This window comes from Prionailurus viverrinus, chromosome A3 (assembly GCF_022837055.1).
Source record: "Prionailurus viverrinus isolate Anna chromosome A3, UM_Priviv_1.0, whole genome shotgun sequence".
In the NCBI taxonomy this organism is placed as follows: Eukaryota; Metazoa; Chordata; class Mammalia; order Carnivora; family Felidae; genus Prionailurus; species Prionailurus viverrinus.
The window spans coordinates 12,849,197-12,874,712 of NC_062563.1; the positions used below are offsets into that span (position 1 = coordinate 12,849,197).

Sequence of the window (25,516 nt, forward strand, 5' to 3'; positions counted from 1 at the left end):
GGTGCACAGTGGCTCACCTCTCTCCGTGATGCTTCATCTCTTCCCGCTTTGTGTGTGATACTCACACGGCACACGGATACGGTGCACGAATGTTGAGGACACGCCGATGCGGCTTCGTGTACATGCGTCGGCCTGTGAAGCCACCTTTCAGATCAAGAAGTAGAAGCTTTCCAGCACCTCCCAGGGCTCCCTCGTGCCCCTTGCCAGTCTGCCCCTTTCCCAGACTTGATGCAGTTCTTTTAGGAAATGGCTTAAAGAGGGGTGCCTGGGCGGCTCGGTCGATTGAGCGTCCGACTTCAGCCAGGTCATGATCTCACGGTCCATAAGTTTGAGCCCCGCGTCGGGCTCTGTGCTGACAGCTCAGAGCCTGGAGCCTGGTTCGGATTCTGTGTCTCTCTCTCTCTCTGCCCTTCCCCCGTTCATGCTCTGTCTCTCTCTGTCTCAAAAATAAATAAACACTAACAAAAAATTATAAAAAAAAAAATTAAAAAAAAAAGAGTCAGATACGTAATTGACTTAGCCATCCTGGCACCCTGACAATGTAACTTGAAAAGTCAGTGATGAAACATATACAGCACCAATGGGATTTTTCAGCATCAATGGATTTTATCATAGGTAGCTCAACTTCACTCGAGATCTGATAGTTATACCTACACCTTCTAAAACTGTTATTGATAATAACAGATAATACTATTTGCCATGCAACAAATACTGTTCATAATATTAACTCATTTAATAAATTCTTTCCATTTTCATGTGGAGATGTGTTATTACTTTAAAGACTGCACTGGGGCGCCTGGGTGGCTCAGCCGGTTAAGCGTCTGACTTTGGCTCAGGTCATGATCTCGCGGTCTGTGGGTTCGAGCCCCACGTCAGGCTCTGGGCTGATGGCTCAGAGCCTGGAGCCTGCTGCGGATTCTGCGTCTCCCTCTCTCTCTGCTCCTTCCCCGCTCATGCTCTGTCTCTCTCTGTCTCAAAAATAAATAAACGTTAAAAAAAAAATTAAAAAAAAATAGGCCTAAAGGAAGTTTGGGATAATGCTAAGATGTGCCAAATCTGGGTTTGTGGCTGTTGGTTAGTATTTTTCTCCGGTCTTTTTCTACATCCTCTAGATACCACCATCGTCATCGTCATCAAAAAAGCAGAGGGGTGTTTGGTTAGACGTGGGGGCAGGGGCCGGGCAGCAGTGTGGCATGGGTGTAGCATGGACAAAGGTCGTGGGGTCAGACAGAGGCTCAGGCCGCCCTGGGAATCCTGAGAATGGCCTTGTCCCTAAGGGAGGTTCCCAAGACATGGCTGCTTTTGGCTGCATTTCCAGAACTGTCGAGGCTTGGACAAGGAGTCGCCCCCAAGGGTCCCCTGCAACCACCCAGCCTGCCACAGAGGGCATTGGCACGGCCTGGAAAAGCCGATCGTGCCTTGGGCAGCAAGGGCTGGGCCCGGAGCCCCTGCCCACCCATTCTTTCCGGGTCACCAGCTGCCCATTGTGCCCCTCACACGGGCCTGTTTGCGGCAACTCTGTGGGTGGCCCAAGCCTCTCATTGTCCCAGCACAATGGTGGTGGCTTTGCTTGTGCGAAGAAACCAGGACAGGAAGCCCGATCTAGGCCAGCGCTCCCAGCTTCCTGCTGTCCCCCGGCTGTGCTGGGCCAGCATGCCTTTGTCTCCCTCCAGTCTCAGGAGGCTGGAGGCTGGCCTTCCCAGCAGCGGCGTTGCCCTGCTGAAATATCCCCTAGGAGCTCCTGTCCCCTGTCCCTGTTGTCCTTTAAAAGGGAAGGCCAGCAGGCTTCTAGCAGGCTATCAAGTGGCTCGAGTTGAGGCTCCTGCTGTGTGTCAGACACACTCCATCCCTTCCTTTGGTTTTTGAGTGTTTGCTGTGTGCCAGGCACTCCCCTCAGCCCCTGAGATACAGCTGGGTCAAGAGAGGCAAGCTCCCGGGGCACCTGGGTGGCTCAGTGGGTTGAGCGTCCGACTTCGGCTCAGATCGTGATCTCACCGCTCAAGAGTCTGAGCCCCGTGTCGGGCTCTGTGCTGACAGCTCAGAGCCTGGAGCCTGCTTGGGATTCTGTGTCTCCCTCTTTCTCCGCCCCTCCCCTGCTCATGCTCTGTGTCTCCCTCTCTCTCAAAATAAGTAAACATTAAATTAAAAGAGAGAGAGAGAGAGAGAGAGAGAGAGGCAAGCTCCCTGAGGGCAGCTCACTTAATCCTATTATATTCTAAAAGGTAGGACAGTATTGCTATGATCCCCAGTAGCAAACTGAGACTCAGAGAGGGTAATGCATTTTCCTGAGGTTACACGGCTGGAAGGTTTTTTTTTTTTTTCAATATATGAAATTTATTGTCAAATTGGTTTCCATACAACACCCAGTGCTCATCCCAAAAGGTGCCCTCCTCAATACCCATCGCCCACCCTCCCCTCCCTCCCACCCCCCATCAACCCTCAGTTTGTTCTCACTTTTTAAGAGTCTCTTATGCTTTGGCTCTCTCCCTCTCTAACCTCTTTTTTTTTTTTTTCCTTCCCCTCCCCCATGGGTTTCTGTTAAGTTTCTCAGGATCCACCTAAGAGTGAAACCATATGGTATCTGTCTTTCTCTGTATGGCTTATTTCACTTAGCATCACAGTCTCCAGTTCCATCCACGTTGCTACAAAGGGCCATATTTCGTTCTTTCTCATTGCCATGTAGTACTCTATTGTGTATAGAAACCACAATTTCTTTATCCATTCATCGGTTGATGGACATTTAGGCTCTTTCCATAATTTGGCTATTGTTGAGAGTGCTGCTATAAACATTGGGGTACAAGTGCCCCTATGCATCAGTACTCCCGGCAGGAAGGTTTAAACCCAAACTGTCAGTTTCCAAGCCTGACCTCCATTGTTGGATTGCGGTAAAGGTTTCATCCCAGCCATAGTCCTTTCTGATCTTGGCCCTTGCCTTAGGAGCTGGTGTAGATGACCTCACTCTTTTCATCTGTCATATGGGCTTTTAATGTAAGATGGAAAGGTGGGAAGTGTATGAAGACAGGAGGGCTTCTTAGAGGAGGTGACATTTGGCCTAAGGCCTGATGGATGAGAAGGAGCTGGCCCATGGCAGAGCTGGAGAGAAGATCCTGGTAGCAGGAACTGTATGTGCAAAGGTCCTGAGGCAGGAATGTCTCCTGGCGGGGGGAACAAACAGAATGGTAGTGGGGCTGAAGATTATCTAGGTGTGGGGTGATGGAGTGCTGGAAGGTGTGGTCAGAGAGATTAACTAGGACGAGATCATGGGGGCTTTATGGGCTGCGGAAGGACCTTTGTTTTAAAATTTTTTTTTTAACGTTTATTTATTTTTGGGACAGAGAGAGACAGAGCATGAACAGGGGAGGGGCAGAGAGAGAGGGAGACACAGAATCGGAAACAGGCTCCAGGCTCTGAGCCATCAGCCCAGAGCCTGACGCGGGGCTCGAACTCACGGACCGCAAGATCGTGACCTGGCTGAAGTCGGACGCTTAACCGACTGCGCCACCCAGGCGCCCCAGGACATTTGTTTTAAAGTGTAGCGGGAATCCAGGGAGAATTTTAAGCTGCGGATTGACATCTGATTTACCTATTTAATAGGATCCCTCCGGCTGTGTGTGGAGAAAGGACTTTGGGGACAGTGAGGGGGAACAGGGAGGAGGTGATGGATGTGGGGAGAAGACGTTGGATTTTTTAGTGCCTGTTGAAGGTGAAGCTGAAGGCATTTGCCGATGGACAGAAGGTGGGGGGGGGGGTCCCAGGGAAAGAGAGGGGTCGAGGGTGACTGGGACAATTGGGGGGTTTTCACTGGAGCCCTTGGCAGGCACAGGTGCTGTTGATCAGGCTGGGAGGAGAGCTTGGGTGGTGTGGGTTTGGAGGGGGGCTCGGGAATTAGGTTCCGGACGCCCCCAGGCACCCAGGCCGAGCTGTCCAGTCTTCAGGGGAGTCCAGGCTGGAGATGTGAACGTGCTGGGAGGACTGGGTGAGGCTGCCTTGCTGTGTGTCCCCGACTTTCCTCTCCGTGACCGGCTGTGTGAGCCACCAGTGCACCACCTCCCGGGAGACCCGAGCCTGCCGGTGGCCAGGGCCCTGCGACAGCCACTGATGTCCCTCGGGTGATGGAAACGGGTCTCACAGCCGTCTGTGGAAGGCCAGCCTCCCCTGTGCCTGCCTGCCCCTGCTGTCCTCTATCCTGGGTGTCCCTTCCATCTCCCGCCGCTCGGAGCCCTCCCCGGGCAAGCATGGTCACGCGACACGCACTCTTGATTAACCCGCAGCCGGCTTCTGCGGTGGGGACACGGTGTCGTCACCCAGGCCTCACTCGCAGAGTCGCCACTCTGTAATCAGCTGTGGCAGGAAGGGCAGCTGGCAGGCCACCCCAGCTCATCGTGGCCCTGTGGCCGTGACAGCACCGTGAAGTCATTTCCTCAGGGGATGTCACATGGCTGTTGCCGGGTCAGCCTGGGTCCAAGTCCCAGAGTGGGGCCGACCAGGCAGAGTTTGCCGTGAGGGGGCTGGCCTCGGTATCCCCGGGTGTGTCGGCCACCCCCCGCCCCTCCTTCAGGTCCGTCCCCCGCCACCCCACCCACACCGGGGCCAGGCTGCTGTCATTTCTCATCGGCATGGCCGCGCCCCTCCGTTCTGGTGCCCCCACTTTCACGTTTGACTCCTAAAACCCGGTTCCCCACGAAAGCCACCGATATTTTGCCAAGATTTAAAAACGGAGAGACTTTGCCTTAAAAATCTCACTTTCTGGCTTCTGTTGAAAACAGATCCCAGAACACCTGGCGGTGCTGGGCCCGCCGCCTTCCCACCTGACCACGCTTGGAAGGGAGACACAGCCGTCCCCTCTGATGGGACGTGCTTGCCGGCTCCGCACAGTCCCCGACGCCCCCCTGCCTTCGTCGTCTGTCACATCACAGGGGAGAGAAGTGATTTCTCTATTCCGAGCCCCTGAGAAAAGTGGCAGAATGGCTGTGCTCCGTCCAAACATCAGGGTTCCGGGCAGCTGTAGAAGAGAACGAGGATGCTGTCCGTGTAGGGATATGAAGGATCTCTGGACACTACTAAGTGGAAAAGCAGGTGCAGCACGTCCTAGGGATGCTGCTGTGTTTTGGTGTGAAAAAAGGAGAAAAGTCAATACGTGTATGTGTGGGGCGCCTGGGCGGCTCAGTCGGTTAAGCGTCTGACTTCGGCTCAGGTCGTGATCTCACGGTTCATGGGTTCGAGCCCTGTGTTGGGTTCGGTGCTGACAGCTCAGAGCCTGGAGCCTGCTTCGGATTCTGTGTCTCCCTCTCTCTCTGCCCCTCCCCTGCTCATGTTCTGTCTCTCTGTCTCTCAGAAATAAATAAACATTAAAAAAAAAAAAGAATACATGTACGTGTGTGTGTATCTGTGAGTATTTGTGTTTGTTGCTTTTGCATAAAGATTCTCTGGAAGGTTATGGAAGACACTTGTAGTTGTGGTTCCTGTGCGGGGGATGGGGAGGAACTCGATGCCTTAGGGCCCAGTGTGTAGAAGAGACTTGTCGTATTTTTGACTTTTTGTATTTTCGACTCTCGAACCACGTGAATGTGTTATGATTTAGAGGTTAAATTTTTTTTAAGTTTATTTATTTTGACAGAGAGAGAGAAAGAGAGGGAGACGGTGGGAGGGGCAGAGAGAGAGAGAGAGAGGGGGAGAGAGAGAATCCCAAGCAGGCTCCACACTGTGAGTGCAGAGCCCGACATGGGGCTCGAATCCATGAACCTGTGAGATCGTGACCTGAGCCGAAATCAAGAGTCAGAGGCGTAACTGACTGAGCCACCCAGGAGCCCCTGGAAGTTAAATTTTTGAGAAAGGGGGAAAAAGAGAAAGGGAAATGAATTACAGTTTTAGAGGGAGAGCGATGGGTAAGGAAGCAGATGGGGGCGCGTCTCCCTGAGGGCAGGCTTTGCGGGTGCGTCTGCACAGGGCCTGGTGTGCGAGATGCTCAGTAAACGTTTGTGGACCGAATGGGGGTGAGGGATGTTCCCATGTGTTTTTTTTTTTTAATTTTTTTTTTTCAACGTTTATTTATTTTTGGGACAGAGAGAGACAGAGCATGAATGGGGGAGGGTCAGAGAGAGAGGGAGACACAGAATAGGAAACAGGCTCCAGGCTCCGAGCCATCAGCCCAGAGCCTGACGCGGGGCTCGAACTCACGGACCGCGAGATCATGACCTGGCTGAAGTCGGACGCTTAACCGACTGCGCCACCCAGGCGCCCCTCCCATGTGTTTTTTAACGCAGAAGCCGGGGAGGTTTTTCCTTACTCCCCACCCAAGTTCCTGGACCGTGGTACCTCCCGTGTCCTAGGTGGCGTTTGAACGTGTCACCCTCCTTTCAGGCCACCCCGGGGAGATCAGAGGCCTGGGTGCTCACCTCTCCCTGCTTCTCTTCCCCCAGGCATTCCTGCATCGCATCCGGCAGAACGTGGCGGACTCCGTGGAGAAGGGCCTCACGGAAGAGAACGTCAAGGTGTGGATCGCTGGGCCAGCCCCTCTGCCGCTGTGTGCCTTGCTCACCACGGCCATCCTGTCTTCCAGTCTTCTCTGTGCCAGGCCTCCTGGCGTGGAGCCAGCGGAAAATCCCTTCCCGAGCGCCCCTGGGAGCTGGCCCCTCCAGCTGCCCTCTCGGCGGCCCTGGCCCGTGCCCCTGCACCGGGCATTGAGTGTCGAGGCAGAGCGGTTGAGCAATTGGGTCCGGCCTTCGTCTTGGCTGTGGCTGTGGGGAGTTTCGGGAGGACGTCAATAGGCCCTCTGTGTGCATGGCAGAGGCCCCCGCACTCGCCAGGCCCGGCTTTCCAGTGTGACCTCACCCTCTGGGAGGCTGCCTTTAGTTCTTGGGGCTCCAGGGTCCTGGTCTGGGGAAGAGGGGAGATAGCGTGGGGTGGGTGTCAGAGGCGGCCGACCTGGGTAGCACGTGAGGGACTTGGTCAGACAGGGTGTTCTCCCCACATGTGTCGGCTAGTCTGGACAGCAGCCTTGCAGTTGATAATTCTGAGCTCAGTGTTTCGGGTAAAAAGCCGAGGCTTTAGATGCAAAGAGATGTTCAGGGTCACTGCATGGCCGGTCCCCGATGGTGCTGGGATTTCGGCATTTTATGCATGCGTGCGTTCATTCATTTCTTCACTCCTTCATTTAGCAAATATTTACTGAGGACCTGCTGTTTGTTTATCACATGTATTTATCACAGTCTGTTTCTTTATTGCGATTCAAAAATTATGATAATTTTAAATTGTAACTTATTTCAGTCTTTAAAAGATTACTTTTTTTGTGAGGTATATAACTCACATGCAGTAAGGGTGCATCCTCTGTGTTGGACGTGATGCAGTTTCATGTATGAACACATCTATGTAACCATGATCCAAACGAAGACAGAGCATTTCCTGCCCCAGCAGGCTCCTGTGTCCCCCTGCCAGTAAATGCCCACTCCCCAAAGGTAACCGTTGATTAGTTTTGTTTTTTTTTTTTATTAAAAAAAATTTTTTTTTTTATCATTTATTCAGTTTTGAGAGACAGAGAGAGACAGAGCATGAGCAGGGGAGGGGCAGAGAGAGAGGGAGACACAGAATCTGAACAAGCTCCAGGCTCTGAGCTTCCAGCACAGAGCCCGACGCGGGGCTCAAACTCACAGGCTGTGAGATCATGACCTGAGCCGAAGTCAGACGCTTAACTGACTGAGCCACCCGGGCGCCCCTCGATTAGTTTTTTTTTAATGTTTTATTTATTTTTGAGAGAGAGAGGAGAGCGTGAGTGGGGGAGGGGCGGAGAGAGAGAGAGAGCGAGAATCCCAAGCAGGCTCCACCCTGACAGCACTGAGCCCAACGTGGGGCTAGAACTTACGAACTGTGAGATCATGACCTGAGCCGAAGTCGGATGCTCAACGGACTGAGCCACCAGGTGCCCCAGTTATTGATTAGTTTTGCACTTTTATTTTTTTTTAATTTTTTTTTCAACGTTTTTATTTATTTTTGGGACAGAGAGAGACAGAGCATGAGCGGGGGAGGGGCAGAGAGAGAGGGAGACACAGAATCAGAAGCAGGCTCCAGGCTCTGAGCCATCAGCCCAGAGCCCGACGCGGGGCTCGAACTCACGGACCGTGAGATCGTGACCTGGCTGAAGTCGGACGGTTAACCGACTGCACCACCCAGGCGCCCCTAGTTTTGCACTTTTATACAAAAGTGAGCTTTTTCACGTCTGGTATCTTTTCTCACTGTTACGTGTGTGAGGTTTGCCCATGTCGTCATGCGTAGCTACGATCCGGTCTTTTTCATTGCTGGGTAGTAACCCATAGTGCGAGTGTCCCATAATTTACCATCCGTTCCCCTGTGGATGGATATTTGAGTTATTTCCAGTTTGGGGCTTTTATGACCACACAGGCTGTCATTTCTTTTGGGTACACACTCGGGAGACAGATGTTCATTTTGAAATTTACAGCCATCCCTTGAGGTGAGTGTAGTACATAGTGTGATCTGTATCTATCATATCTGTCTTCAACGTAAGCGGATCCAACCGTGTGCACTGGACAAGATGGGAGGGAGAAAAATAACCAAATAGTGCAGGTGATTCTTCCAGCCACCTCACATGACGAGTGTGTCCTCCAGGGCTAGGCGGAGGAGGAAGGGCAGAGACTGAGGAACGGTCTCCAGCCCAGCCTTCCCTGCCCACCCTCAGGCCATCTCCCTCTGTAGACTTTCTGGTACATTCCAAAGGTCCATGGGGTTGGTCTTCATTCCTTGAGGTCTGGACTCACCTGTCACCTTCTCAGCAGGGCTGTCCATGGCCCTCTGTCCCACCCTGGGACTCTCTTCCTGTTTTCCTTTTGTCTTTAGTGCTTCTTACCCCCTAGAAAACTCTGTTTTTTTGTTTTTGTTTTTTTAAATAGGCTTCATGCCCAGCATGGAGCCCAACGTAGAACTTGAACTCAAGACCCTGAGATCAAGACCTGAGCTGAGATCAAGAGTTGGACGCTTGGGGCGCCTGGGTGGCTCAGTTGGACGGCCACTTCAGCTCAGGTTACGATCTTGCGGTCCGTGAGTTCGAGCCCCGTGTCAGGCTCCTTGCTGACAGCTCAGAGCCTGGAGGCTGTTTCAGATTCTGTGTCTCCCTCTCTCTCTGCCCCTCCCCCACTCACACTCTGTTTCTCTCTCTCTCAAAAATAAATAAACATTAGAAAAAAAAAAAGGGGGGGCGCCTGGGTGGCGCAGTCGGTTAAGCGTCCGACTTCAGCCAGGTCACGATCTCGTGGTCCGTGAGTTCGAGCCCCGCGTCAAGCTCTGGGCTGATGGCTCAGAGCCTGGAGCCTGTTTCCGATTCTGTGTCTCCCTCTCTCTCTGCCCCTCCCCTGTTCATGCTCTGTCTCTCTCTGTCCCAAAAATAAAATAAATGTTGAAAAAAAAAAAAAAAGAAAAAAAAAAAGGAGTTGGACGCTTAACCAACTGAGCCATCCAGGTACCCCCTGGACGGTTAAGCATCCGACTTCTGCTCAGGTCATGATCTCACGTTCGTGAGTTTGAGCCCCTCGTTGGGCTTTTCTGCTGTCACCACAGAGCCCCCTTCAGATCCTTTGTCTCTGCTCTCTTTGCCCTTCCTCCGCTCATGCTGTCTCTCTGAAAAAAAAAAAAAAAAAAAAAAAATTAAAAAACAAACACTCGTTTTGGTTCTTGGTTTGTTGCCTGTCCCCTTCCATTAGAATGTCACCTCCATGAAGGCAGGCACATGTCTGTTCCCTGCCGTATACCCGAGGGCCTCTAACAGTGCCTGGCACACAGTAGGTGCTCAGTCAGTCAGTATTTGCTGAATGAATAAAAACCCCAGAGGGAACCACAAACCAGTCGTAACACTGGTTACCCCTGCTGTGGGACACAGTAGGATGGGTGGGAGGAGGGACTTCTCGCTGGATTCATTTTACTGTGCTTTAGTTTTTGAAACATCTGAGGACCTTCTTCAAAATTAAATTAAAAAAAAAATGTACCTCTTTTCAAAAAAAATTTTTTTAATGTTTATTTTTCACAGAGAGAGAGAGAGAGAGGGAGAGAGAGACAGAGCATGAGCAGGGGAGGGGCAGAGAGAGGGGAGACAGAGAATCCAAAGCTGGCTCCAGGCTCCCAGCTGTCAGCACAGAGCCTGACGTGGGGCTCGAACTCATAAACTGCAAGATCATGACCTGAGCTGAAGTCGGACGCTCAACCGACTGAGCCACCCAGGCCCCCTCACCTCTTTTTTTTTTTTTTTTTTTTTTTTTTTTAAGGGAAAGAGGATTTATGCAGTTCAAAAGGACCTTAAGTAGATAAAGTCTTCTTAATTCTTAGTTCTCCTTCCCAGAGGTCCCTGCAGTGACCAGCTTGACTCTTCACTCAGATAGGCTCTGCTTTCGTTCCCCTGGGGAGGAATGGCTTTTTTTTTTTTTTTTTTTCTTTTGAAACACAGACGGGCCCATGCTGGAGTCTTGTTTGCAACCATGATTCCTCCCTCCCCCACCCCCAACTTAACAATATATATTAAGGGTCATTCCAAGATTGCATGTCCGTATATACAGATCTGCAGATTCTTCTTACAGACTGCATAGTATTTCAGTATGTAGAATTTACTTAATTATAATCAGGCCAGTTGATCCAGCTATCTGATGAGTCCCCCCTTTGGCCATTTGCCTTTTCCCCAGATTTTTGCTATTGCCGACAAGGCTGCAGTGTGTCCTTGGCTCTCTACCAGGCTCTTCACCTTGGCATTATTAACACTTTGGGCCGGATAATTCTTTGCTGTGATGGGCTTTTCCCGTGTATTGTGTTTAATAGCATCCCTAGCCTCTACCTATGAGATGCTGGTAACATCCCTTCCCCACAATTTGCGATGACCACAAACGTCCCTAGACATTGGCAAATGTCCCCTGGGGGGCCAAATTGTCCCTGGTCGGAGACAACTGATTGCCAGTTAAATCCTAAAATGTAGAATTGCTGGGTCAGGTTGTATGTGCATTTCAAACTCTAGATTCATTCAGGGGAAAAGGCAGCCTTATGTATTGTTTGTGAAAGTTTAGACAGCATATTGAAAAAAGATTTTTTTTAATGTTTATTTTTGAGAGAGAGCGGTGGGGGGAGGGGCAGAGAGAGAGGGAGACACAGAATCGGAAGCAGGCACCAGGCTCCGAGCTGTCGGCACAGAGTCCGATGCGGGGCTCGAACTCACAGACTGTGAGATCATGACCTGAGCCGAAGCCAGACGCTTAACTGACTGAGCCACGCAGGCACTCCTATGCATATTTTGAACATCCTTCCCTATTGTATTTTCTTCGGCCACATCACGTGATGGGTGCATGGAAGGACCCTCGTCGTTTTAAAAATCAAGGCTTCTGATCCAACATGCTGGTTGTCGACCACGATGAAAATTGTGATCAATGTCTTAATATCTAGTTCCCTGCATGCTGAGCGTGAACCTCCCTTCTGCTGCTTAGTGGACTGCGTGACCTTGAGAATATTAATTTATTTTGGGTCCTTGTTCTTCATCTATAAATGGGGGATGACGGTAGTTTCTGCCTCATGGAGTTACACAGAAAATTCGATGCCGTAAGTGCATGTAAAGTTCATAGCACAGGATTAGGCATGAATAAATGCTGGCAGTATTTTGTTTTAGTTATTTTCGTGAGTGGCTAAACTGGCTGCAGTGTATCAGTGTGCCTGTTGCATCATATTCTCGTCTACACTGGGGGTTATGCATGTTCTTATGCTTGATTTTGCTCTCCCTCTGTGCCTTGGTTAACTCTATCCTCGGGCCTCGCTTTTCCTCACAGATCCTGTTCTCGAACATCGAAGACATCTTGGAAGTTCACAAGGATTTCTTGGCTGCCTTGGAGTATTGTTTACATCCCGAGCCTCAGTCTCAGCATGAACTTGGGAACGTTTTTTTAAAATTCGTGAGTACGGTGCCCCAGCCCCTGTTGGAGCCTGTAGCTTTGGGGGAGTGGGCTGCTTCCCCAGCCTCCTCTGCAGGCCTGTCTGGGACACGGAGAGGCAGGTGGCAGGCAGGCCCAGCCTCAGCCCACAGGAACGGGGGAAGCCGTTCGGTCCCTGCAGATCAGTGCTGTTTTTAGTTGTCTCTCCCTCCCCTCAATGCCATGTGGAGTGCGGCTCCCTTTTCCTCGGGGCTCCTTGTGGAACGACCATGTCCTGGGGTTCCCGTGACCTCCTGGCCTGGCAGGACCCTTCTGCCGCAGAATGACCAACAGGGTAGCCAGTGCCAAGAGGGTGGACCTGGGCCAGGCAGACCTGGGTGTGAGTCCCAGCCTGGCCACCCCCCCGACCCACGAGGGTGTCTTGGGTTCCCACTCAGCTGCTGGTCGGAGAGGCTGATGGCTTTTCACAATAGTCTGTCTCTTCCTGCAGGATTCCCGAGTTGCTTGGAGTAGTGAGAGAATGGTCGGCGGGAGGAGGGGGTGGGCACCCTAAAACCTGACCACCACCTACTGAGTTGATGGCAAACTAGCACAGATGTTCTCTTTGTGCCGGGTGCTGTTCTCAGTGCTTCACGTATTTTAATTGATTAAAACTTCACAACAACCTTCGACAGTGTGCATCGTTATTGTACTGACTTTACAAACAGGGGAACGGAGGCCCAGAGAGGGTAGATCATGATTCAAGCTCACACGGCCAGGGAATGTTGGAGCCGGGACTTGGGCCATTGTAATTTGGCCCCAGGGCTTATGTTTTTCATCACGTTACACGCTAAGTTTCCTGAAATACATCCTAAACACCTACTGTGTGCCAGGCGCTGTACTTGGCCCTGAGGAATGCCGCCCTAAATAAGACAGATTTATTGTCGCCACCGTGAGGCTCGTAGGCTGCAGAAACGGAGGATGCCAGTACAGATGGTGACCCGGGTTACGAAGGATATAAAATACAGATGTGCGAGGAGTGACTGTGCTCGAAGTTGCTTGAAATTGGGAAGTCAGGGACAGGATTGCTAGACGGAGCAAACAAAAACACCCATGACATCTGAGCAAATTGGCAAATGAAAGATAATTCTTTAGTGTGAGTATGTCTCATGCACTGTTTGGGACACACTTCCAGTAAGAAATGATTTGTTGTTCCTCTGAAATTCAGACTCATCTGGGTGTCCCGTGTTTCTCGTCTGGGTGTCCCGTGTTTTATCTGGCAACCCCGACTGCCTCAGGGCAGGCCTCTGGAGCATGGTAAAGTGGGATGATCTTGGCGGGAGGGGGGGTGAGGCTGGGGGTGGGGGGCGGGACGTTCCAGAGGGAGACCCTCTCGAGGGCAGAGGCCCTGGACCAGGTGTGCACGGAGGGGAAGGCAGGCAGGGTGGTGTGGCCCGTGCAGAGTCAGTGATGGGGGGGGCGGTGCAGGGATGCCGTGGGGGCAGACCCCATAGAGATCTCCCCCTAAGAATTGCAGGTTTGTAGCAGGGTCGTGCGGTGTGAGTGGCTCTCACCCCCTCCCTGTAGCTGTGCGGATAAGCGGATGATACGTTGGGGAAACCCTCGCAAAAGTCAGACCGGGATCTCACGCTTCGCTCTGCGACGGGGGAGGCGTCCACGTGGCCAGCCTCCGTCTGAGCCTCAGTCTTTTTGGGTGCAAAGGGAGTGGTCTGGAGCAGATGGCGGCCGCGGAGGCAGCGAGGGGCCGGGCTGTTGTGGGCGGCAGCCGTCACCTCTGACGATCCGTGAAGCCTCCCCGGGGGCTCGACCCTCTCCCCCAGCTGTCCCAGCTGGCATCTGTCCACCTCTCCTCCTTCACATCCCAACCCCGCAGCCGCAGGCTCCCCGCCCACCACATCTGTGTGTGCACAACTGCTTGTCCCTTTCTTCTTGGCACAACAATCAAAGCCCCATGTGGGGCCCCTGGGAGGAAATTGAACACTTGGGCTCTGAGCCGTCAAAAGCAGCATTTCCATATCTGCAGGGTCTGGGGCCCCGAGACACAGCTGGGATTAGGCTCCCGGCAAGGACAGGGGAGTGATGGAGCCGGGCATGGTTTTGAGGAGGGGGTGTCTCCATTTGCTAAATTTAACTTCTCCAGGCCTCAAGTCCTGGTCCCCTGCCGTTTTCACAAGCTGGAAGGAGAGGATGACCGAGCGGAAGAGGGGCTCGGGGGAGCTCACTGCAGCCACGGCAGACATCGCTGATCAATCACAGCATTCTGCCTCGGGCTCCCTGGGGTGGGGGTGGGGCTTGAGACTCCTCACCAGTTCCAGCCAGTGCCACTCTTTGATTGGGGTTAGCGTGTGAGAATAAACAGATCTGCCTCTGCTTTCTGGCCCAGTCTTTTCAGGGTACAGATGGAAGTGGACAGGGAGACCCTGTCACCTCACCAGGCTTGGGTCCAGTTTTTCATTTTCTCCCGCCTTTCAGAGAGTGCATTTATTAGGACCGTCTTCATTGCGAGTGATGAAAACACCAATTCAAGTAGGCTCAAGCCAACAAAAAAGACTTTATGGCTCATACAAACGAAATATTCCAGTGAGCGGGATTTAGGCGTAGCTGGATCCAGGGCCCCATATGGTGTTTCCCGGACTCGGTCTTTCTCTTTAGGCTCTGATTTCCTCTGTGTTGGCTTCATTCTCGAGGGGTGGGGGGGCCGAATGCCTCACAGGGTGGCAGACGTGGCCTTTAGCAGCTTCAGGCTGACAGTCTGCCAGCTCGGCAGTGACGGTTCAAAGAGAGCCTCTCTCCACAGTAATTCCAGCATGAGTCATGGAGGGCTGTCCTTGGCCCAGCTTGGGGCACATGGCCACCGTTGCCAGGACAGGGGACTCTTTGATTGATTTGGCCTGGGTCGTGCGCTCACTTGCGGTGCCTGGGAGTGGGGTGGGGTCAGTGGGCTCAGTGGAGGAGGTGGTTCCCAGGGGAAAAGTTGGGGGCCATGACCAGAACCAACAAGGGGGAATGGGTGGCGGGTGGGTAAAACCAGGCACGTCCCAGCAAAGAGCCGAGGCCGCGGCTGCAGTGGACCAGGGTCATCTAGAAGGAGCGGGAGCTGGTTTGAGGTCTGTTGGGCCCCTCTTAATTCCTCCTGCTTCCTTGCCTCCATTCATCAAGTCCTCACGACGCCTGCTCCCTGCTGGCGACTCCAGTCCGCACTGGCACTACAGCAGTGACCCCAGCCGATGCAAGCCCCGCCCCCACGGGGCTCACAGGGCAGGGGTGGATGGGGGGAGGTGGACACTGCACAGCCGAGAAGGGAGACGTACCTGAGGTCAAGGCCTACTGCGTTTCCCGGATTCTGCCTGGTGCCTTTCCCTGCCGGCCTTGTCCAAACCTGTGAACCCACTCAGCTCCCTTCCTCCCCACTTGGCGTCTCTTCTTTTCACCATCAGAGCCTACCCACCCAGTGCCCCACCCTGTTCACAGACCTGTTCACCCGCGGTCCTGACGATGGTAGTGAGAGTAGCCTCAATAACAGCAACACTAATACCAGCCAACACTTAGTGAGTCCTCGCTCTGGACCATTCGAAGCACTTACAACGTGTTCACCTGATAATCTTGCCAAACCGCCTCTTGGTGGGGAAGCCGTTATTGTCTACAATTTATGGACAAGAACGCAGAGGCTCTGAAACATGACATGCCTTGCTCAAGGCCGCAGAGCTGGCAACCTGGGAAGCCAGACCGTGAACTTGGCTGGAGAACTTGCGATTGCACGCATGAGGTTGAGGTTGATGCCGCTATGGTCTCAGGGGCTCTGGTGTCTTATCTCTGAACAGTACTAGTAGGGGCCCCCCAGTCGCTAGAGCTCCTTACATTCGGTTGGGACCTCCTGCTGTCCTTCATGTGCCTGCATTCAGAGCCCAGCCCCCCCTGTAATAGAGCCCTGCAGGCCTTCTCTGCAGGAGCAGGCCTCAGGCGGGCCACTTCCTGTCACCTTCAACCAAAAAGGCCCTTTCTCTCTTCTCTGTGGCCCACGTCCCCGTGGTCCGCAGCTGAGGCCTGGCTCCACCTGTGTCTAGAGGCCTCCCTCCCTCACATCTTTTGTCCTCGCTTGGGTGAACCCCTGTGGTGCAGACCTCCTGACCAGTCTCCACGGGCCTTGATGGCCCCATGGGCTCACTGGAGACCAGTGGAAATGGAAAGCGTCCGCTTGGGCAGCGTGTGTGCGGGGGGCCGGGGCGGGGATGCTGGGGTCCCCTTTTCCCCTTCCCTGCCCTTGCGCGTCTGCAGACACTGGGTGAGGGAGATGGTCGGGGACTCTGTTGTGTTTCCGTGTGCATGCAGACATTGGTGGTAGTGTTTGGAACATGTGGCTTGTGTCTTGTAACGTTTCAGGTCATTTGTGGCCGCTCCTTGGAAGTAGGCGTCAGGGCCGTTTCTCCCGGATGATCCTAACGTTGTCTGTTTTGGTGTTTTTCTCTAATGTTCATGTTTGCCCATTGTGTTTGTAGCTAATACTTTTCGAGGAATTTTGAAATATTATATAGAGTTCATCGTGTCCCACTTATATTAAATATTAAGTTATTTACCCCGCCAGCAGCACAAGCAGTGAGGGGCTCTTATCATGTCTGTTTGGCGGATGAGGAAACCAAGGCGTAAAGAGGTGAAGCAGCTTGTCCAGGGCCACACCCGCTACTTAGGGAGCCTGGGGCTGGGTTTCCTACCCAGGCTGTCTGGTTCTCGAGTAACTTTTTCATCATTCTCTGCAGTCCCGTCCAAGCTTTGTTTGTGGTGTTGTGGCTTGGGTTTTGTCCCCCTGTTGCCTCCCGCTCCCATCCCCATCTTCGGTCAGGCCCCGGAGCTTCATGGCAGCAAGGGGGAGTTGAGAGAGCCTGTGAGACCCCGGGCTCGGGACTTGGCCTTGGTTTTCCCACGTGTGAGTGGGGCGGATCCAGTAACCACCTGGCAGGTTCCTGCGAGGACCGAATGGGTTTACCCTCTTTCCAAGAGACTAGCGCGAGGCGTGTACTAAGTGCTCCGTGTGGGCCAGTGGCTCTGGCTGTGGGCCCTTTGCTGTTCAGGGCGTCTGCTCAGAGGGTGCACACAGAGCCCCCAGAGGCGAGCCTGGGCGGGTGGGGGCGGCTTACTGATTCTGAAACCCATCCTCTCTCCTCTCTGGTTTTCTGCTTCCTGTAGCCGCCTGCCGGCAGGATGACTGGGGGGTTTGTTTAGAAACAAGATGAGTTACTTGCTTTGTAGACCCGCCTCTTCCTTCCTCAGCTTCTTGGGGTCTCCTGCCCAACCCCCAGTGCAAGGTCAAGGCCCTTCAGCCCTTCCTGTCCAGCGTCTTTACCCAGGACATCCTTGTTTAGGGTTTGGCGGGCTGGGAAGCAGTATTGTGTGAGCCTTTTGGAACCAAGAATGTTCAGTGCAAAGCTTCCTGTTGGTCCCAGAAGCCCTGACGGATGGTTACAGACCTGGTGACCCACAGATGACCTCTAGATTGGAAAGAGTCTGACTTGGGGCTTAGGGGGCGTTTGGAGGTCAACAGAGGTATCCCCTTGCCTCAAGGCTGTCGCTGCTATGTGGCAGAGACCAGGGATCTATTTTCTCCCCCACATTCCTGAGCTTTATCTAGATTCTTTAGGTTCGTATATACAGGGCATTGCACGTGGTAGGTGTTTAAGTTCAGTTATTTAGCAGGTGTTCATCGAGGGGCCTACTGTATGCCAGGCATTGTGCCAGGGTCTGGGAATACCTCAGTGAGCAAGATGGATGTGGTCCACTGCCTTCAGGGAGCAGACTACCCTGCAGAAAAGACAGATAAACAAATAATCTGAATAATTCCAGATTATACCTGAATGGCTGCTTTAGCTAGGGTAATCCAGGTGGCATTTGAGGAGATGGAATTTGAGTTGGAGAGTAGTCAGGCCTGGGGGCATAGTGTTCTGGGTAGAGGAAATGGCAAGTGCAAAGGCCCTGAGGTAGGAATAGGCTGGCAAAGTCAAGGAGTAGATAGAAGGCCAGTGAGATGACGTAAGAGAAAGACAGGGTCACGTATCTGGCCCTTGAAATTCATAATCAAGTGTTGGGTCTCGTTTGTAGTGTAATAGAATACCACTGGGTTTTTGTTTTGTTTTGTTTTTTAATTTTTGTTTTAAATGTTTGAGACAGAGAGACAGAACATGAGCTGGGGAGGGGCAGAGAGAGAGGGAGACACAGAATCTGAAACAGGCTCCGGGCTCTGAGCTGTCAGCACAGAGCCTGACTCGGGCCTCGAACTCATCAACTGTGAGATCATGACCTGAGCCGAAGTCGGATGCTCAACTGACTGAGCCACCCAGGCGGCCCACCACTGGGGGGTTTTAAGCAGGGGTGTGACACAGTCTGACTTGTGCTTTAATACTAAGGGTGGACACTTCGTGAGCTCCTACTATATGCTGAAACCTTATGTTTTAACTCATTTAATTCTTATAACAACCCCATGAGTTAAGGCCTATTAACAACTCCACTGATGAGGAAACTGAGACACAGAGCGGTCAGGTACCTTGCCCAGGTTCACGCTTGTAAACGCAGAGCCGGGATTCAATCCCAGGCTGCTGGCTTGAGTCCGTGCACTTGACCCTGGGCTGTGCTGCTTCCTGAAAGGTTACTCAGGCTGCTGGGTGAAGAATGGGGACAGGAGTGGACGCTGCGAGGCCTGCAGCGAGTGGGAGCCACCTTACCTGAAACCCCTCCTGCTGTGTGGTCGCTCAGGCTCTGGGCCAGTCCTTCCTCCCAGGCTGGCCCAGCTGTCAGCACATCTCAGAGCACCTGCTCTCCTGCCACGGGCTGTCTCCCACAGGCTCTGTCCTTGTCTTGCAGAAGGACAAGTTCTGCGTGTACGAGGAATATTGCAGCAACCACGAGAAGGCCCTGCGGCTGCTTGTGGAGCTCAACAAGATCCCCACTGTCCGCGCCTTCCTCTTGGTAAGTTTACTTGTCTTCCACTCGGCTTCGGCCTTGCGAATCCCTGGGCACGAGACAGCTTCGCGCTGACCTGTGCTGCCCGGGTCGGCTGGGCATGACAGCTGGGGTAACGCTGGGATCGCCGAACGTTTTCTGGAAAGGGCCACATTTTTGCCTTTTTGCATCATGCGCTCTCTGTCACAGTGACTCAGTTCTGCCCTGGTAGCATGGAAGCCGCCATAAATAATATATAAAGGCGTGAGCGTGGCTGTGTTCTAGGAAAGTTTATTTACTAAATAGGCCGAGGGCTGGATGTGGCCCTCGGGCCAAGTTTGCCAATTTCTGGTCTAAAGTCGTGATCCTGAAAAGAGTGGTGTCAACGGTAGTAATAATTGTATTATTAGGATTATTTAGTTATGAGTGAAAGAAAGCCCAGTTAAAATTGGCTTAAGGCAAAAAAAAAAAAAAAAAAAAACATGGGTTTGCTTTTCTGGCAAGTTTAAGACCCCGGAGGGCTTCAGGCACTGAAGAATCTAGGTGTGTAAATATGTCATCAGGGACGTGTTTCTTGGTTCTGTGTTGCCCCTCCTTGGTTCCATTCTCAGGGAGGCTGTCTCCTTGGGGTTGCCAACGTGGCCTCCAGCAGCTTTGTGCTCATACCTCTGATAACTGAGCAGCTTTAGGATAAGAGAGCTCCCTTTGGCTCAGTAGTCACAGCAAGAATCCTGGGTCTGATGCTCATTGGCTCAGCTTGACTCAAGACCCTATCCCTGAACCAGTTGTTCTAGATGGAGGGGTTGGTTGTTGCTGATTGGCTACTTGTGGAGCTGGAGGGCAGAGTCAACTCTACCCAAACCACCGGCCCTAAGGGTGGGGTGGAGCCCGAGAGGGCGTTGGCTTGCGCTTGTGGAAGTAAGCTGGGACTAGATATGGGTCGGGCCACACCCCAGACATCCGTGATGGCCTTCGCTCTACAGGCTCTGTAGTTGCAGAGATCTTGGCTTGTGGATGAAGGTTCTCATTTGTGACTTCCTTGGGGCTTTACCAGCCACTATCTGTTGTGTATGAACTAAGATATACATTTGCCTGCTCTGCAGACATGCCAAATCACAGTGGTTTCAACAAGATAGATGTTTCTCTTTTCATGTTAACAGTGCGGATATAGACAGTCTGGGGCTGGTATAGGGGCCCTTGTGTCAGGAGCCAGTGCCCTAGTGTGCACCCTCATCAGCACGGTGTGAGTCGACTTCTCACCACTTCCACGTTCCAGGTAGTGGGATGCAGAAGGGCGGGAAGGAGGGCCTGCCCTTCTCCTCTTAAAGGCATAGTTGCACACATCTCTTCTACTCACATCCGGGACCTAGTCACACGGCTACACCCAGCTGCAGGGAAGGCTGGGGCATGTAGCTGTGTGCCCAGATGGCAATAATGTTGCCGTGGAAGAATACCTTGGGGGACACCGCATAGCCTTTGCCACAGGTGATTGTGATGAATCTCAAATCTTCAGCGACTTCCTAAGAGTACGTGAAAAGTGATTGATGTTCTCGTGGGTTCAAATCCTGATCTTTCTCTTTTTTTTTTTTTAATTTTTAAAAATGTTTGTTTATTTTTGAGAGCAAGAGAGAGAGAGTGCACGCAATCAGGGAAGGGGCAGAGAGAAAGGGAGACACAGCATCCGAAGCAGGCTCCAGGCTCTGAGCTGTCAGCCCAGAGCCCGATGCGGGGCTCGAACTCACAGAGTGTGAGATCACGACCTGAGCTAAAGTCGGACACTTAACCGACTGAGCCACCTAGGCGCCCCTCGACCCTTCGCTTCTAAATCCCCTGCTCATTCAGTCAAAGGCCAACACTCCCGCCCCCAAGTACTGTTTTATTTCCCAAGGGCACATAGAGAATAGAGCACCCAAGAGTAGAGTGGCTACGGGCCGTAGCATAAGGAGTGTTAACCACGCGCCCAGAGAGCCAACCTGCATGATAAAGTTCTTACGTGTACTTCTCCCTGATGCACAGTCTCTGACAGAGTGTTTCCAGAATTTTGATTCAAAATGTATGTTTCCTTCGCTAGTGAGCTCTTGACGCTTGTGGTCCAGTTCCAGTGAGCGTCTGAGGAAAGGCAGATGGGTCAATGGATTTCCTTTTGGGTCAAGTGCCTTAGCATTCGGGGCCGATGCCGTTTGTTGCGTTTCCAGTTTTGTACTTACATTCATTCAGGAGTCTGGGTGAAAAGCAGAGATGAAGTCGCATAGCACAAGACCACACACACGCGACCCTGTTTCGGTGGCCCACCTGCTGACCTTAGTCCCACAGTCCCCGCTGCCCAGGCTCTATCTAGGCCTGGCTGAGGGTCCCTCTTTCTGGGGGTGTCCTCTTGGGCTCAGCCGTGTCTTGAGAAGCGGGAAGATGCCAGGATGGTGTTTGCAAGGGTGTGGGAAGGGAAGGGCCTCGCTTTTTCTTTCCTTCCTTCCTCTCTCTCTCCTGCAGTCTTCCTGGTGCACCAGGCTGCCGTTTTCCTAGCGACAGCTGGGCTGGGCCCGATCGGGCAGGGGGAGGACACGTGGAGTGCCAGCCAGCTCGTCATCTTTCGCCCTCTTTGCTGGTGTCTCCCAGCTTTTGGCCACCCGCAGGAGAGCTGTCTTGAGTCTCTGATGGAGCGTGAAGACGTTGCGAATAGACGGGCTCTGGCTTTCCGCTCACGACGTGCTGTGTGCTAGCTGAGAGATAGAATGGCGACTGCATCATTCTGTGACTCAGTTTTCCTGTCGGTAAAATGGGGGTAATGTGCTCATTTGCTCATTCATGCCAAGTGCTGGGAATAGCAGTGACCGAGGCAAGAAGAGTCCTCCCTCTCGTGGAGCAGCTATTCTAGTAGGAGAACCTTGTGTGACTGTCATGTGGTATGAAATCCCCCGGAAGAAATAGTCCCCGTTAAGGATGACAGGATGTTTTGAGGGAGTTAAAAAGAGAGAGCGGCAAGGAGTATCTGGGAGGAAAGCATTCCAGGTAGAGGAATTGTAAGTCCCAAGGCCCTGAGGTAGGAGCCTGTTTGAGAAATAGCTAGAAGCCAGGGTAGCTGGAATGGAGAGTATGGGAGGAAGTGAGATCAGGAGGAGGGAAAGGGCTAGATAATGAAGGAGCGTTTGGATAATGGAAGGGATCTGAGGTTTATAAAAAGCTTTTTTATGGCGCATACATGTAGTAAATGCACTCACCCGAGTCGGTTCTGTGAAGGAGGAGAATTTAGAGAGATAATTCGCCGGAGTTCTTCCCATTGTGCCTGGAGTGTGATCTTGCTGGAATAGTGAATGGCAACTCAGTGTGTGTTTGCTTCTTTTTTTTTTCTCTTAAATGAAAATAAAGCGAAACAGGAATTTGGAGTGTTTGGGGGAGAAGTGCGGTTGGCAGCTCTGACAGTTATGTGAAAACCCCTTGATCCCGGACAAAGAGGCCGGCCCTTCTCCCGCCAGGTCCTGGGGGCTTCTGGAAAGCACTCCGCTACCCCCAGGCTCCCCTCTCTCTGCCCGGAGCTGACATCACCAGGGCAGCTTGTGCTGAGCACTGGCTCAGAGGACAAAGGCCCGAGTGTGAACAGTGTGGGGCCTGGCATCTCCCAGCTGCCACAGCTCCGATCCCCCATCTGTGCCTGGGGGAGGTGCGGGGGCCACGCAGCTCCTGTCAGAGCCGGGGCCCTGGGGGCCCTGGGGGGCCCTGGGGTCTTGCTTCTCTAAGGAGAGGGCCCCTTGAGATCCCTGGAAGGCAGCACCCCTGAGTCTTGGACCTGCTCTTCCAGTTTTCCGCGCCAGTTGTCCTGGGGGGGTAGTACCCCTGCTTTGGCGGGGGCCGCGACGATGAACTTTACATAGAGGCAGAGCACGAGGCACAGAGCCTAGCACGTGGTAAGTGCACGGTAAATGTTCCCTGGTCTCATTTTCAGGGAATTTGTCTGCTTTGCCGGGCAGGTTTCCTAGTGCTTGGAACTGCGCCCAGCACATAGCAAGCACACAGTGTAAATTCGTGGAATGAATGAATGAATGAATGAATGAATGAGAATTCTTTTTCCCGAGAGTTCCTGTTTCGTTTGCAGTCTGCCAGCATGGTGTTGAGGAGGAAGGCGGAGATTGGGGGATGTGCTGACAGTTTGTTCATCCTTTGTGTCATTCGTTCGTTCATTCATTCATTCATTCATTCGTTCATTCGTGCATGCATGCATGCATATATTGGGCACATAGTAAGCCCCAGGGACAGGACTGTGAGGGGCATGGTGGGGGACCCAGTTCACTTTCCAGATCCTGTTACCTTCCCTCTACAGAGGTAACTTCTCCCCCCATTAGAATTTGGTTTATTATTTTTTTTCCACCCATGTTTTTGTGTTTTACTACAGATGTGTTCTCCATAAGCAATGCCCGGTTTTGTGTGTTTTTATTTTCTTTTCTTTAGATGTTTATTTTTGGGAGAGAGAGAGAGAGCACACGCATGGGAGAGGCGGGGGGGGGGGGTAGATGGAGGATCCGAAGCAGGCTCTGTGCTGACAGCAGAGAGCCCGATGCGGGGCTCGAACCCATGAACCCAGAGATCGTGACCTGAGCTGAAGTCAGATGCTTAACCGACTGAGCCAGCCAGGCACCCCTGTGTTGTGTGTTTTTAAAAGCTTTCTGTAGATGGGTTCATACCATGCACATCCTTTGGTGTTTGGGGTCCATCTGTGTCCCTCTGCGACTGTCAGGTCCCCCGTTTTTACTGCCATTTAGTGTGGCAATTGTGTCAGTCTACCATAGGCATAGTTTCCCAGTCTTCAGTTGATGGTTATTTTTATTATTTTTTTTGGAAATTATTTTAAATCATTTTTACTGTTTATTTTTGAGAGAGAGCACGCGAGAGCAAGCTGGGGAGGGGCAAGGAGAGGGGGACAGAGGATCTGAGCAGGCTGTACCCTGTCAGCACAGAGCCCAGTGTGGGGCTCGAACTCACAAAACGCGAGCAGTTGATGGCTCTTTACCTCACTTTCTGTTGTTTGCTATTCCATACGAGGCAGTTTTGAACGTCCATGCTCCTGTGTCTGGTGCGAGTCTCGAAGCTCCGATAGTTCCTATAGATCAGGAGTTAGCAAACTTTTCTGTAAAAGGCCAGACAGTAAACATTTCAGGTTTTGTGACTGCATGGTCTCTGTTGCAACTACTCAGCTCTGCCGTGGTGGCTTGGAAGCAACCAGATATGGCACGAAAGCAAATAGATGTGGCTCTGTTGCAGGAAATCCTTGGTTACCAAGACAGGCAGTGGGCAGGATTTGGCCCACGGGCCGTCGATTGCCAGCCCCTGATCTGGGCTTTGTGCTGGCTTGAAGAGATGCATATTTTCATTTTCATCTCCCCTGGGTGTTGCTAAATTGCTTCCAAAGTCTGTCGCGGTGTTTTAAGAGGGCTCCGCATGGTTCTTTGAAGGTGGCCAAATCCCTTTGCCATCCCTGGTGAGTTTTAATGAAGGTCTTATGTCCTTTCGCAGAGTTGCATGCTTCTGGGAGGCCGGAAGACCACAGATATCCCTCTGGAGGGCTACCTGCTGTCTCCAATTCAGAGGATTTGCAAGTACCCCCTTCTCCTCAAGGTGAGATGTTCACCCAGCTCCTCTCTCTGCAATAGAAGTGACAGAAAACCCAGCTCTGACAGGCTTAATCAAAACACTTGTGAGTTCAAGTAGCTGAGACGTGTAGGGGTGGTGCTGGCTCTGGGCCGGGCCGGATCCCTCCACGACCTTCTGCTTTCCACTGTTCAGCTCTGTTTTCCATGTGGTACCAGGTGGTCGTGTTACCCTGGCCTCACACCTCCCAAAGTTCAAGGATAGTGGGAAAGAGGGAACCTTTCTTTTAGTAGCTCTGACATGAGTTCCCAGAGTCCCTCAGGCTTTGGCCACCCGTGGCCGGAAGAATGTGATGTTCTGAGTGGCTTTGGCCTGAGTCATGTGGTTTAATGTGAGCCAATTACATGAAATCTTTGCTTATGCCCTTTATTCTTCTCCCGGGTGCATGAGCTTGCACTTTACCCCAGTGGCTACGAGCTGGGCAGTGTTGGGCTCTGATTGGTTGAGACGTGGTCCAGTGACCGTGAGCTGGGCTGCGCTATGTTTTCATTGGCTGATATCAGGATCAGGTGCTCCACGCCTGACCCAGTCACTCTGAGCAAACGAGCTCTAATTGGTGCAGATTTATGTCATGTGCTCCCACCTCCAACCAATCACACGACCCCACAGGCCACAAGCCGGTGGGTGGGGGACGCGGGAGCTCCTCATCACTGTCCTGGCTGTTTGCAGAAGAGGATTCGGGTGATGCTGGGTGCACTGAGCTCAAACCACACACCTGCTGTCTTCTTCACTGTTTAGCCACCTTTGATTTAGCGTTGGTAGGGCGGGCCAGGGAAGATTTGCTGCTTGGGTGGTGACCCAAGAATTCTTTTTTAAATTATTATTATTTTTAAATTTTTTATTTATTGTGTGTGTGTGTGTGTGTGTGTGTGAGAGAGAGAGAGAGAGAGAGAGAGAGAGAGAGAGAGAGAGAGAGAGAGAGAGGGGGAGAGAGAGAGAGTGCAGGGGAGGGGCAGAGGGAGAGGGAGAGAGAATCTCAAGCAGGCCCCATGCCTAGTGTAGAGCCCAATAAGGGCCTCGATCCCATGACCCCGAGATCATGACCTGAG

The 25,516-nt window shown here is 52.4% G+C and overlaps 1 protein-coding gene across 1 annotated transcript in view; it reads left to right on the forward strand.

The window, feature by feature from the left end:
- PREX1 (phosphatidylinositol-3,4,5-trisphosphate dependent Rac exchange factor 1) overlaps window positions 1-25,516 on the forward strand; it is a 186,880-nt gene that overhangs the window by 73,627 nt on the left and 87,737 nt on the right. The window contains exons 2-5 of the mRNA XM_047851928.1: window positions 6,420-6,491; window positions 11,802-11,924; window positions 18,753-18,857; window positions 24,333-24,434. Coding sequence (XP_047707884.1) covers window positions 6,420-6,491; window positions 11,802-11,924; window positions 18,753-18,857; window positions 24,333-24,434 — 402 coding nt within the window. The remainder of the gene's footprint in view (window positions 1-6,419; window positions 6,492-11,801; window positions 11,925-18,752; window positions 18,858-24,332; window positions 24,435-25,516) is intronic.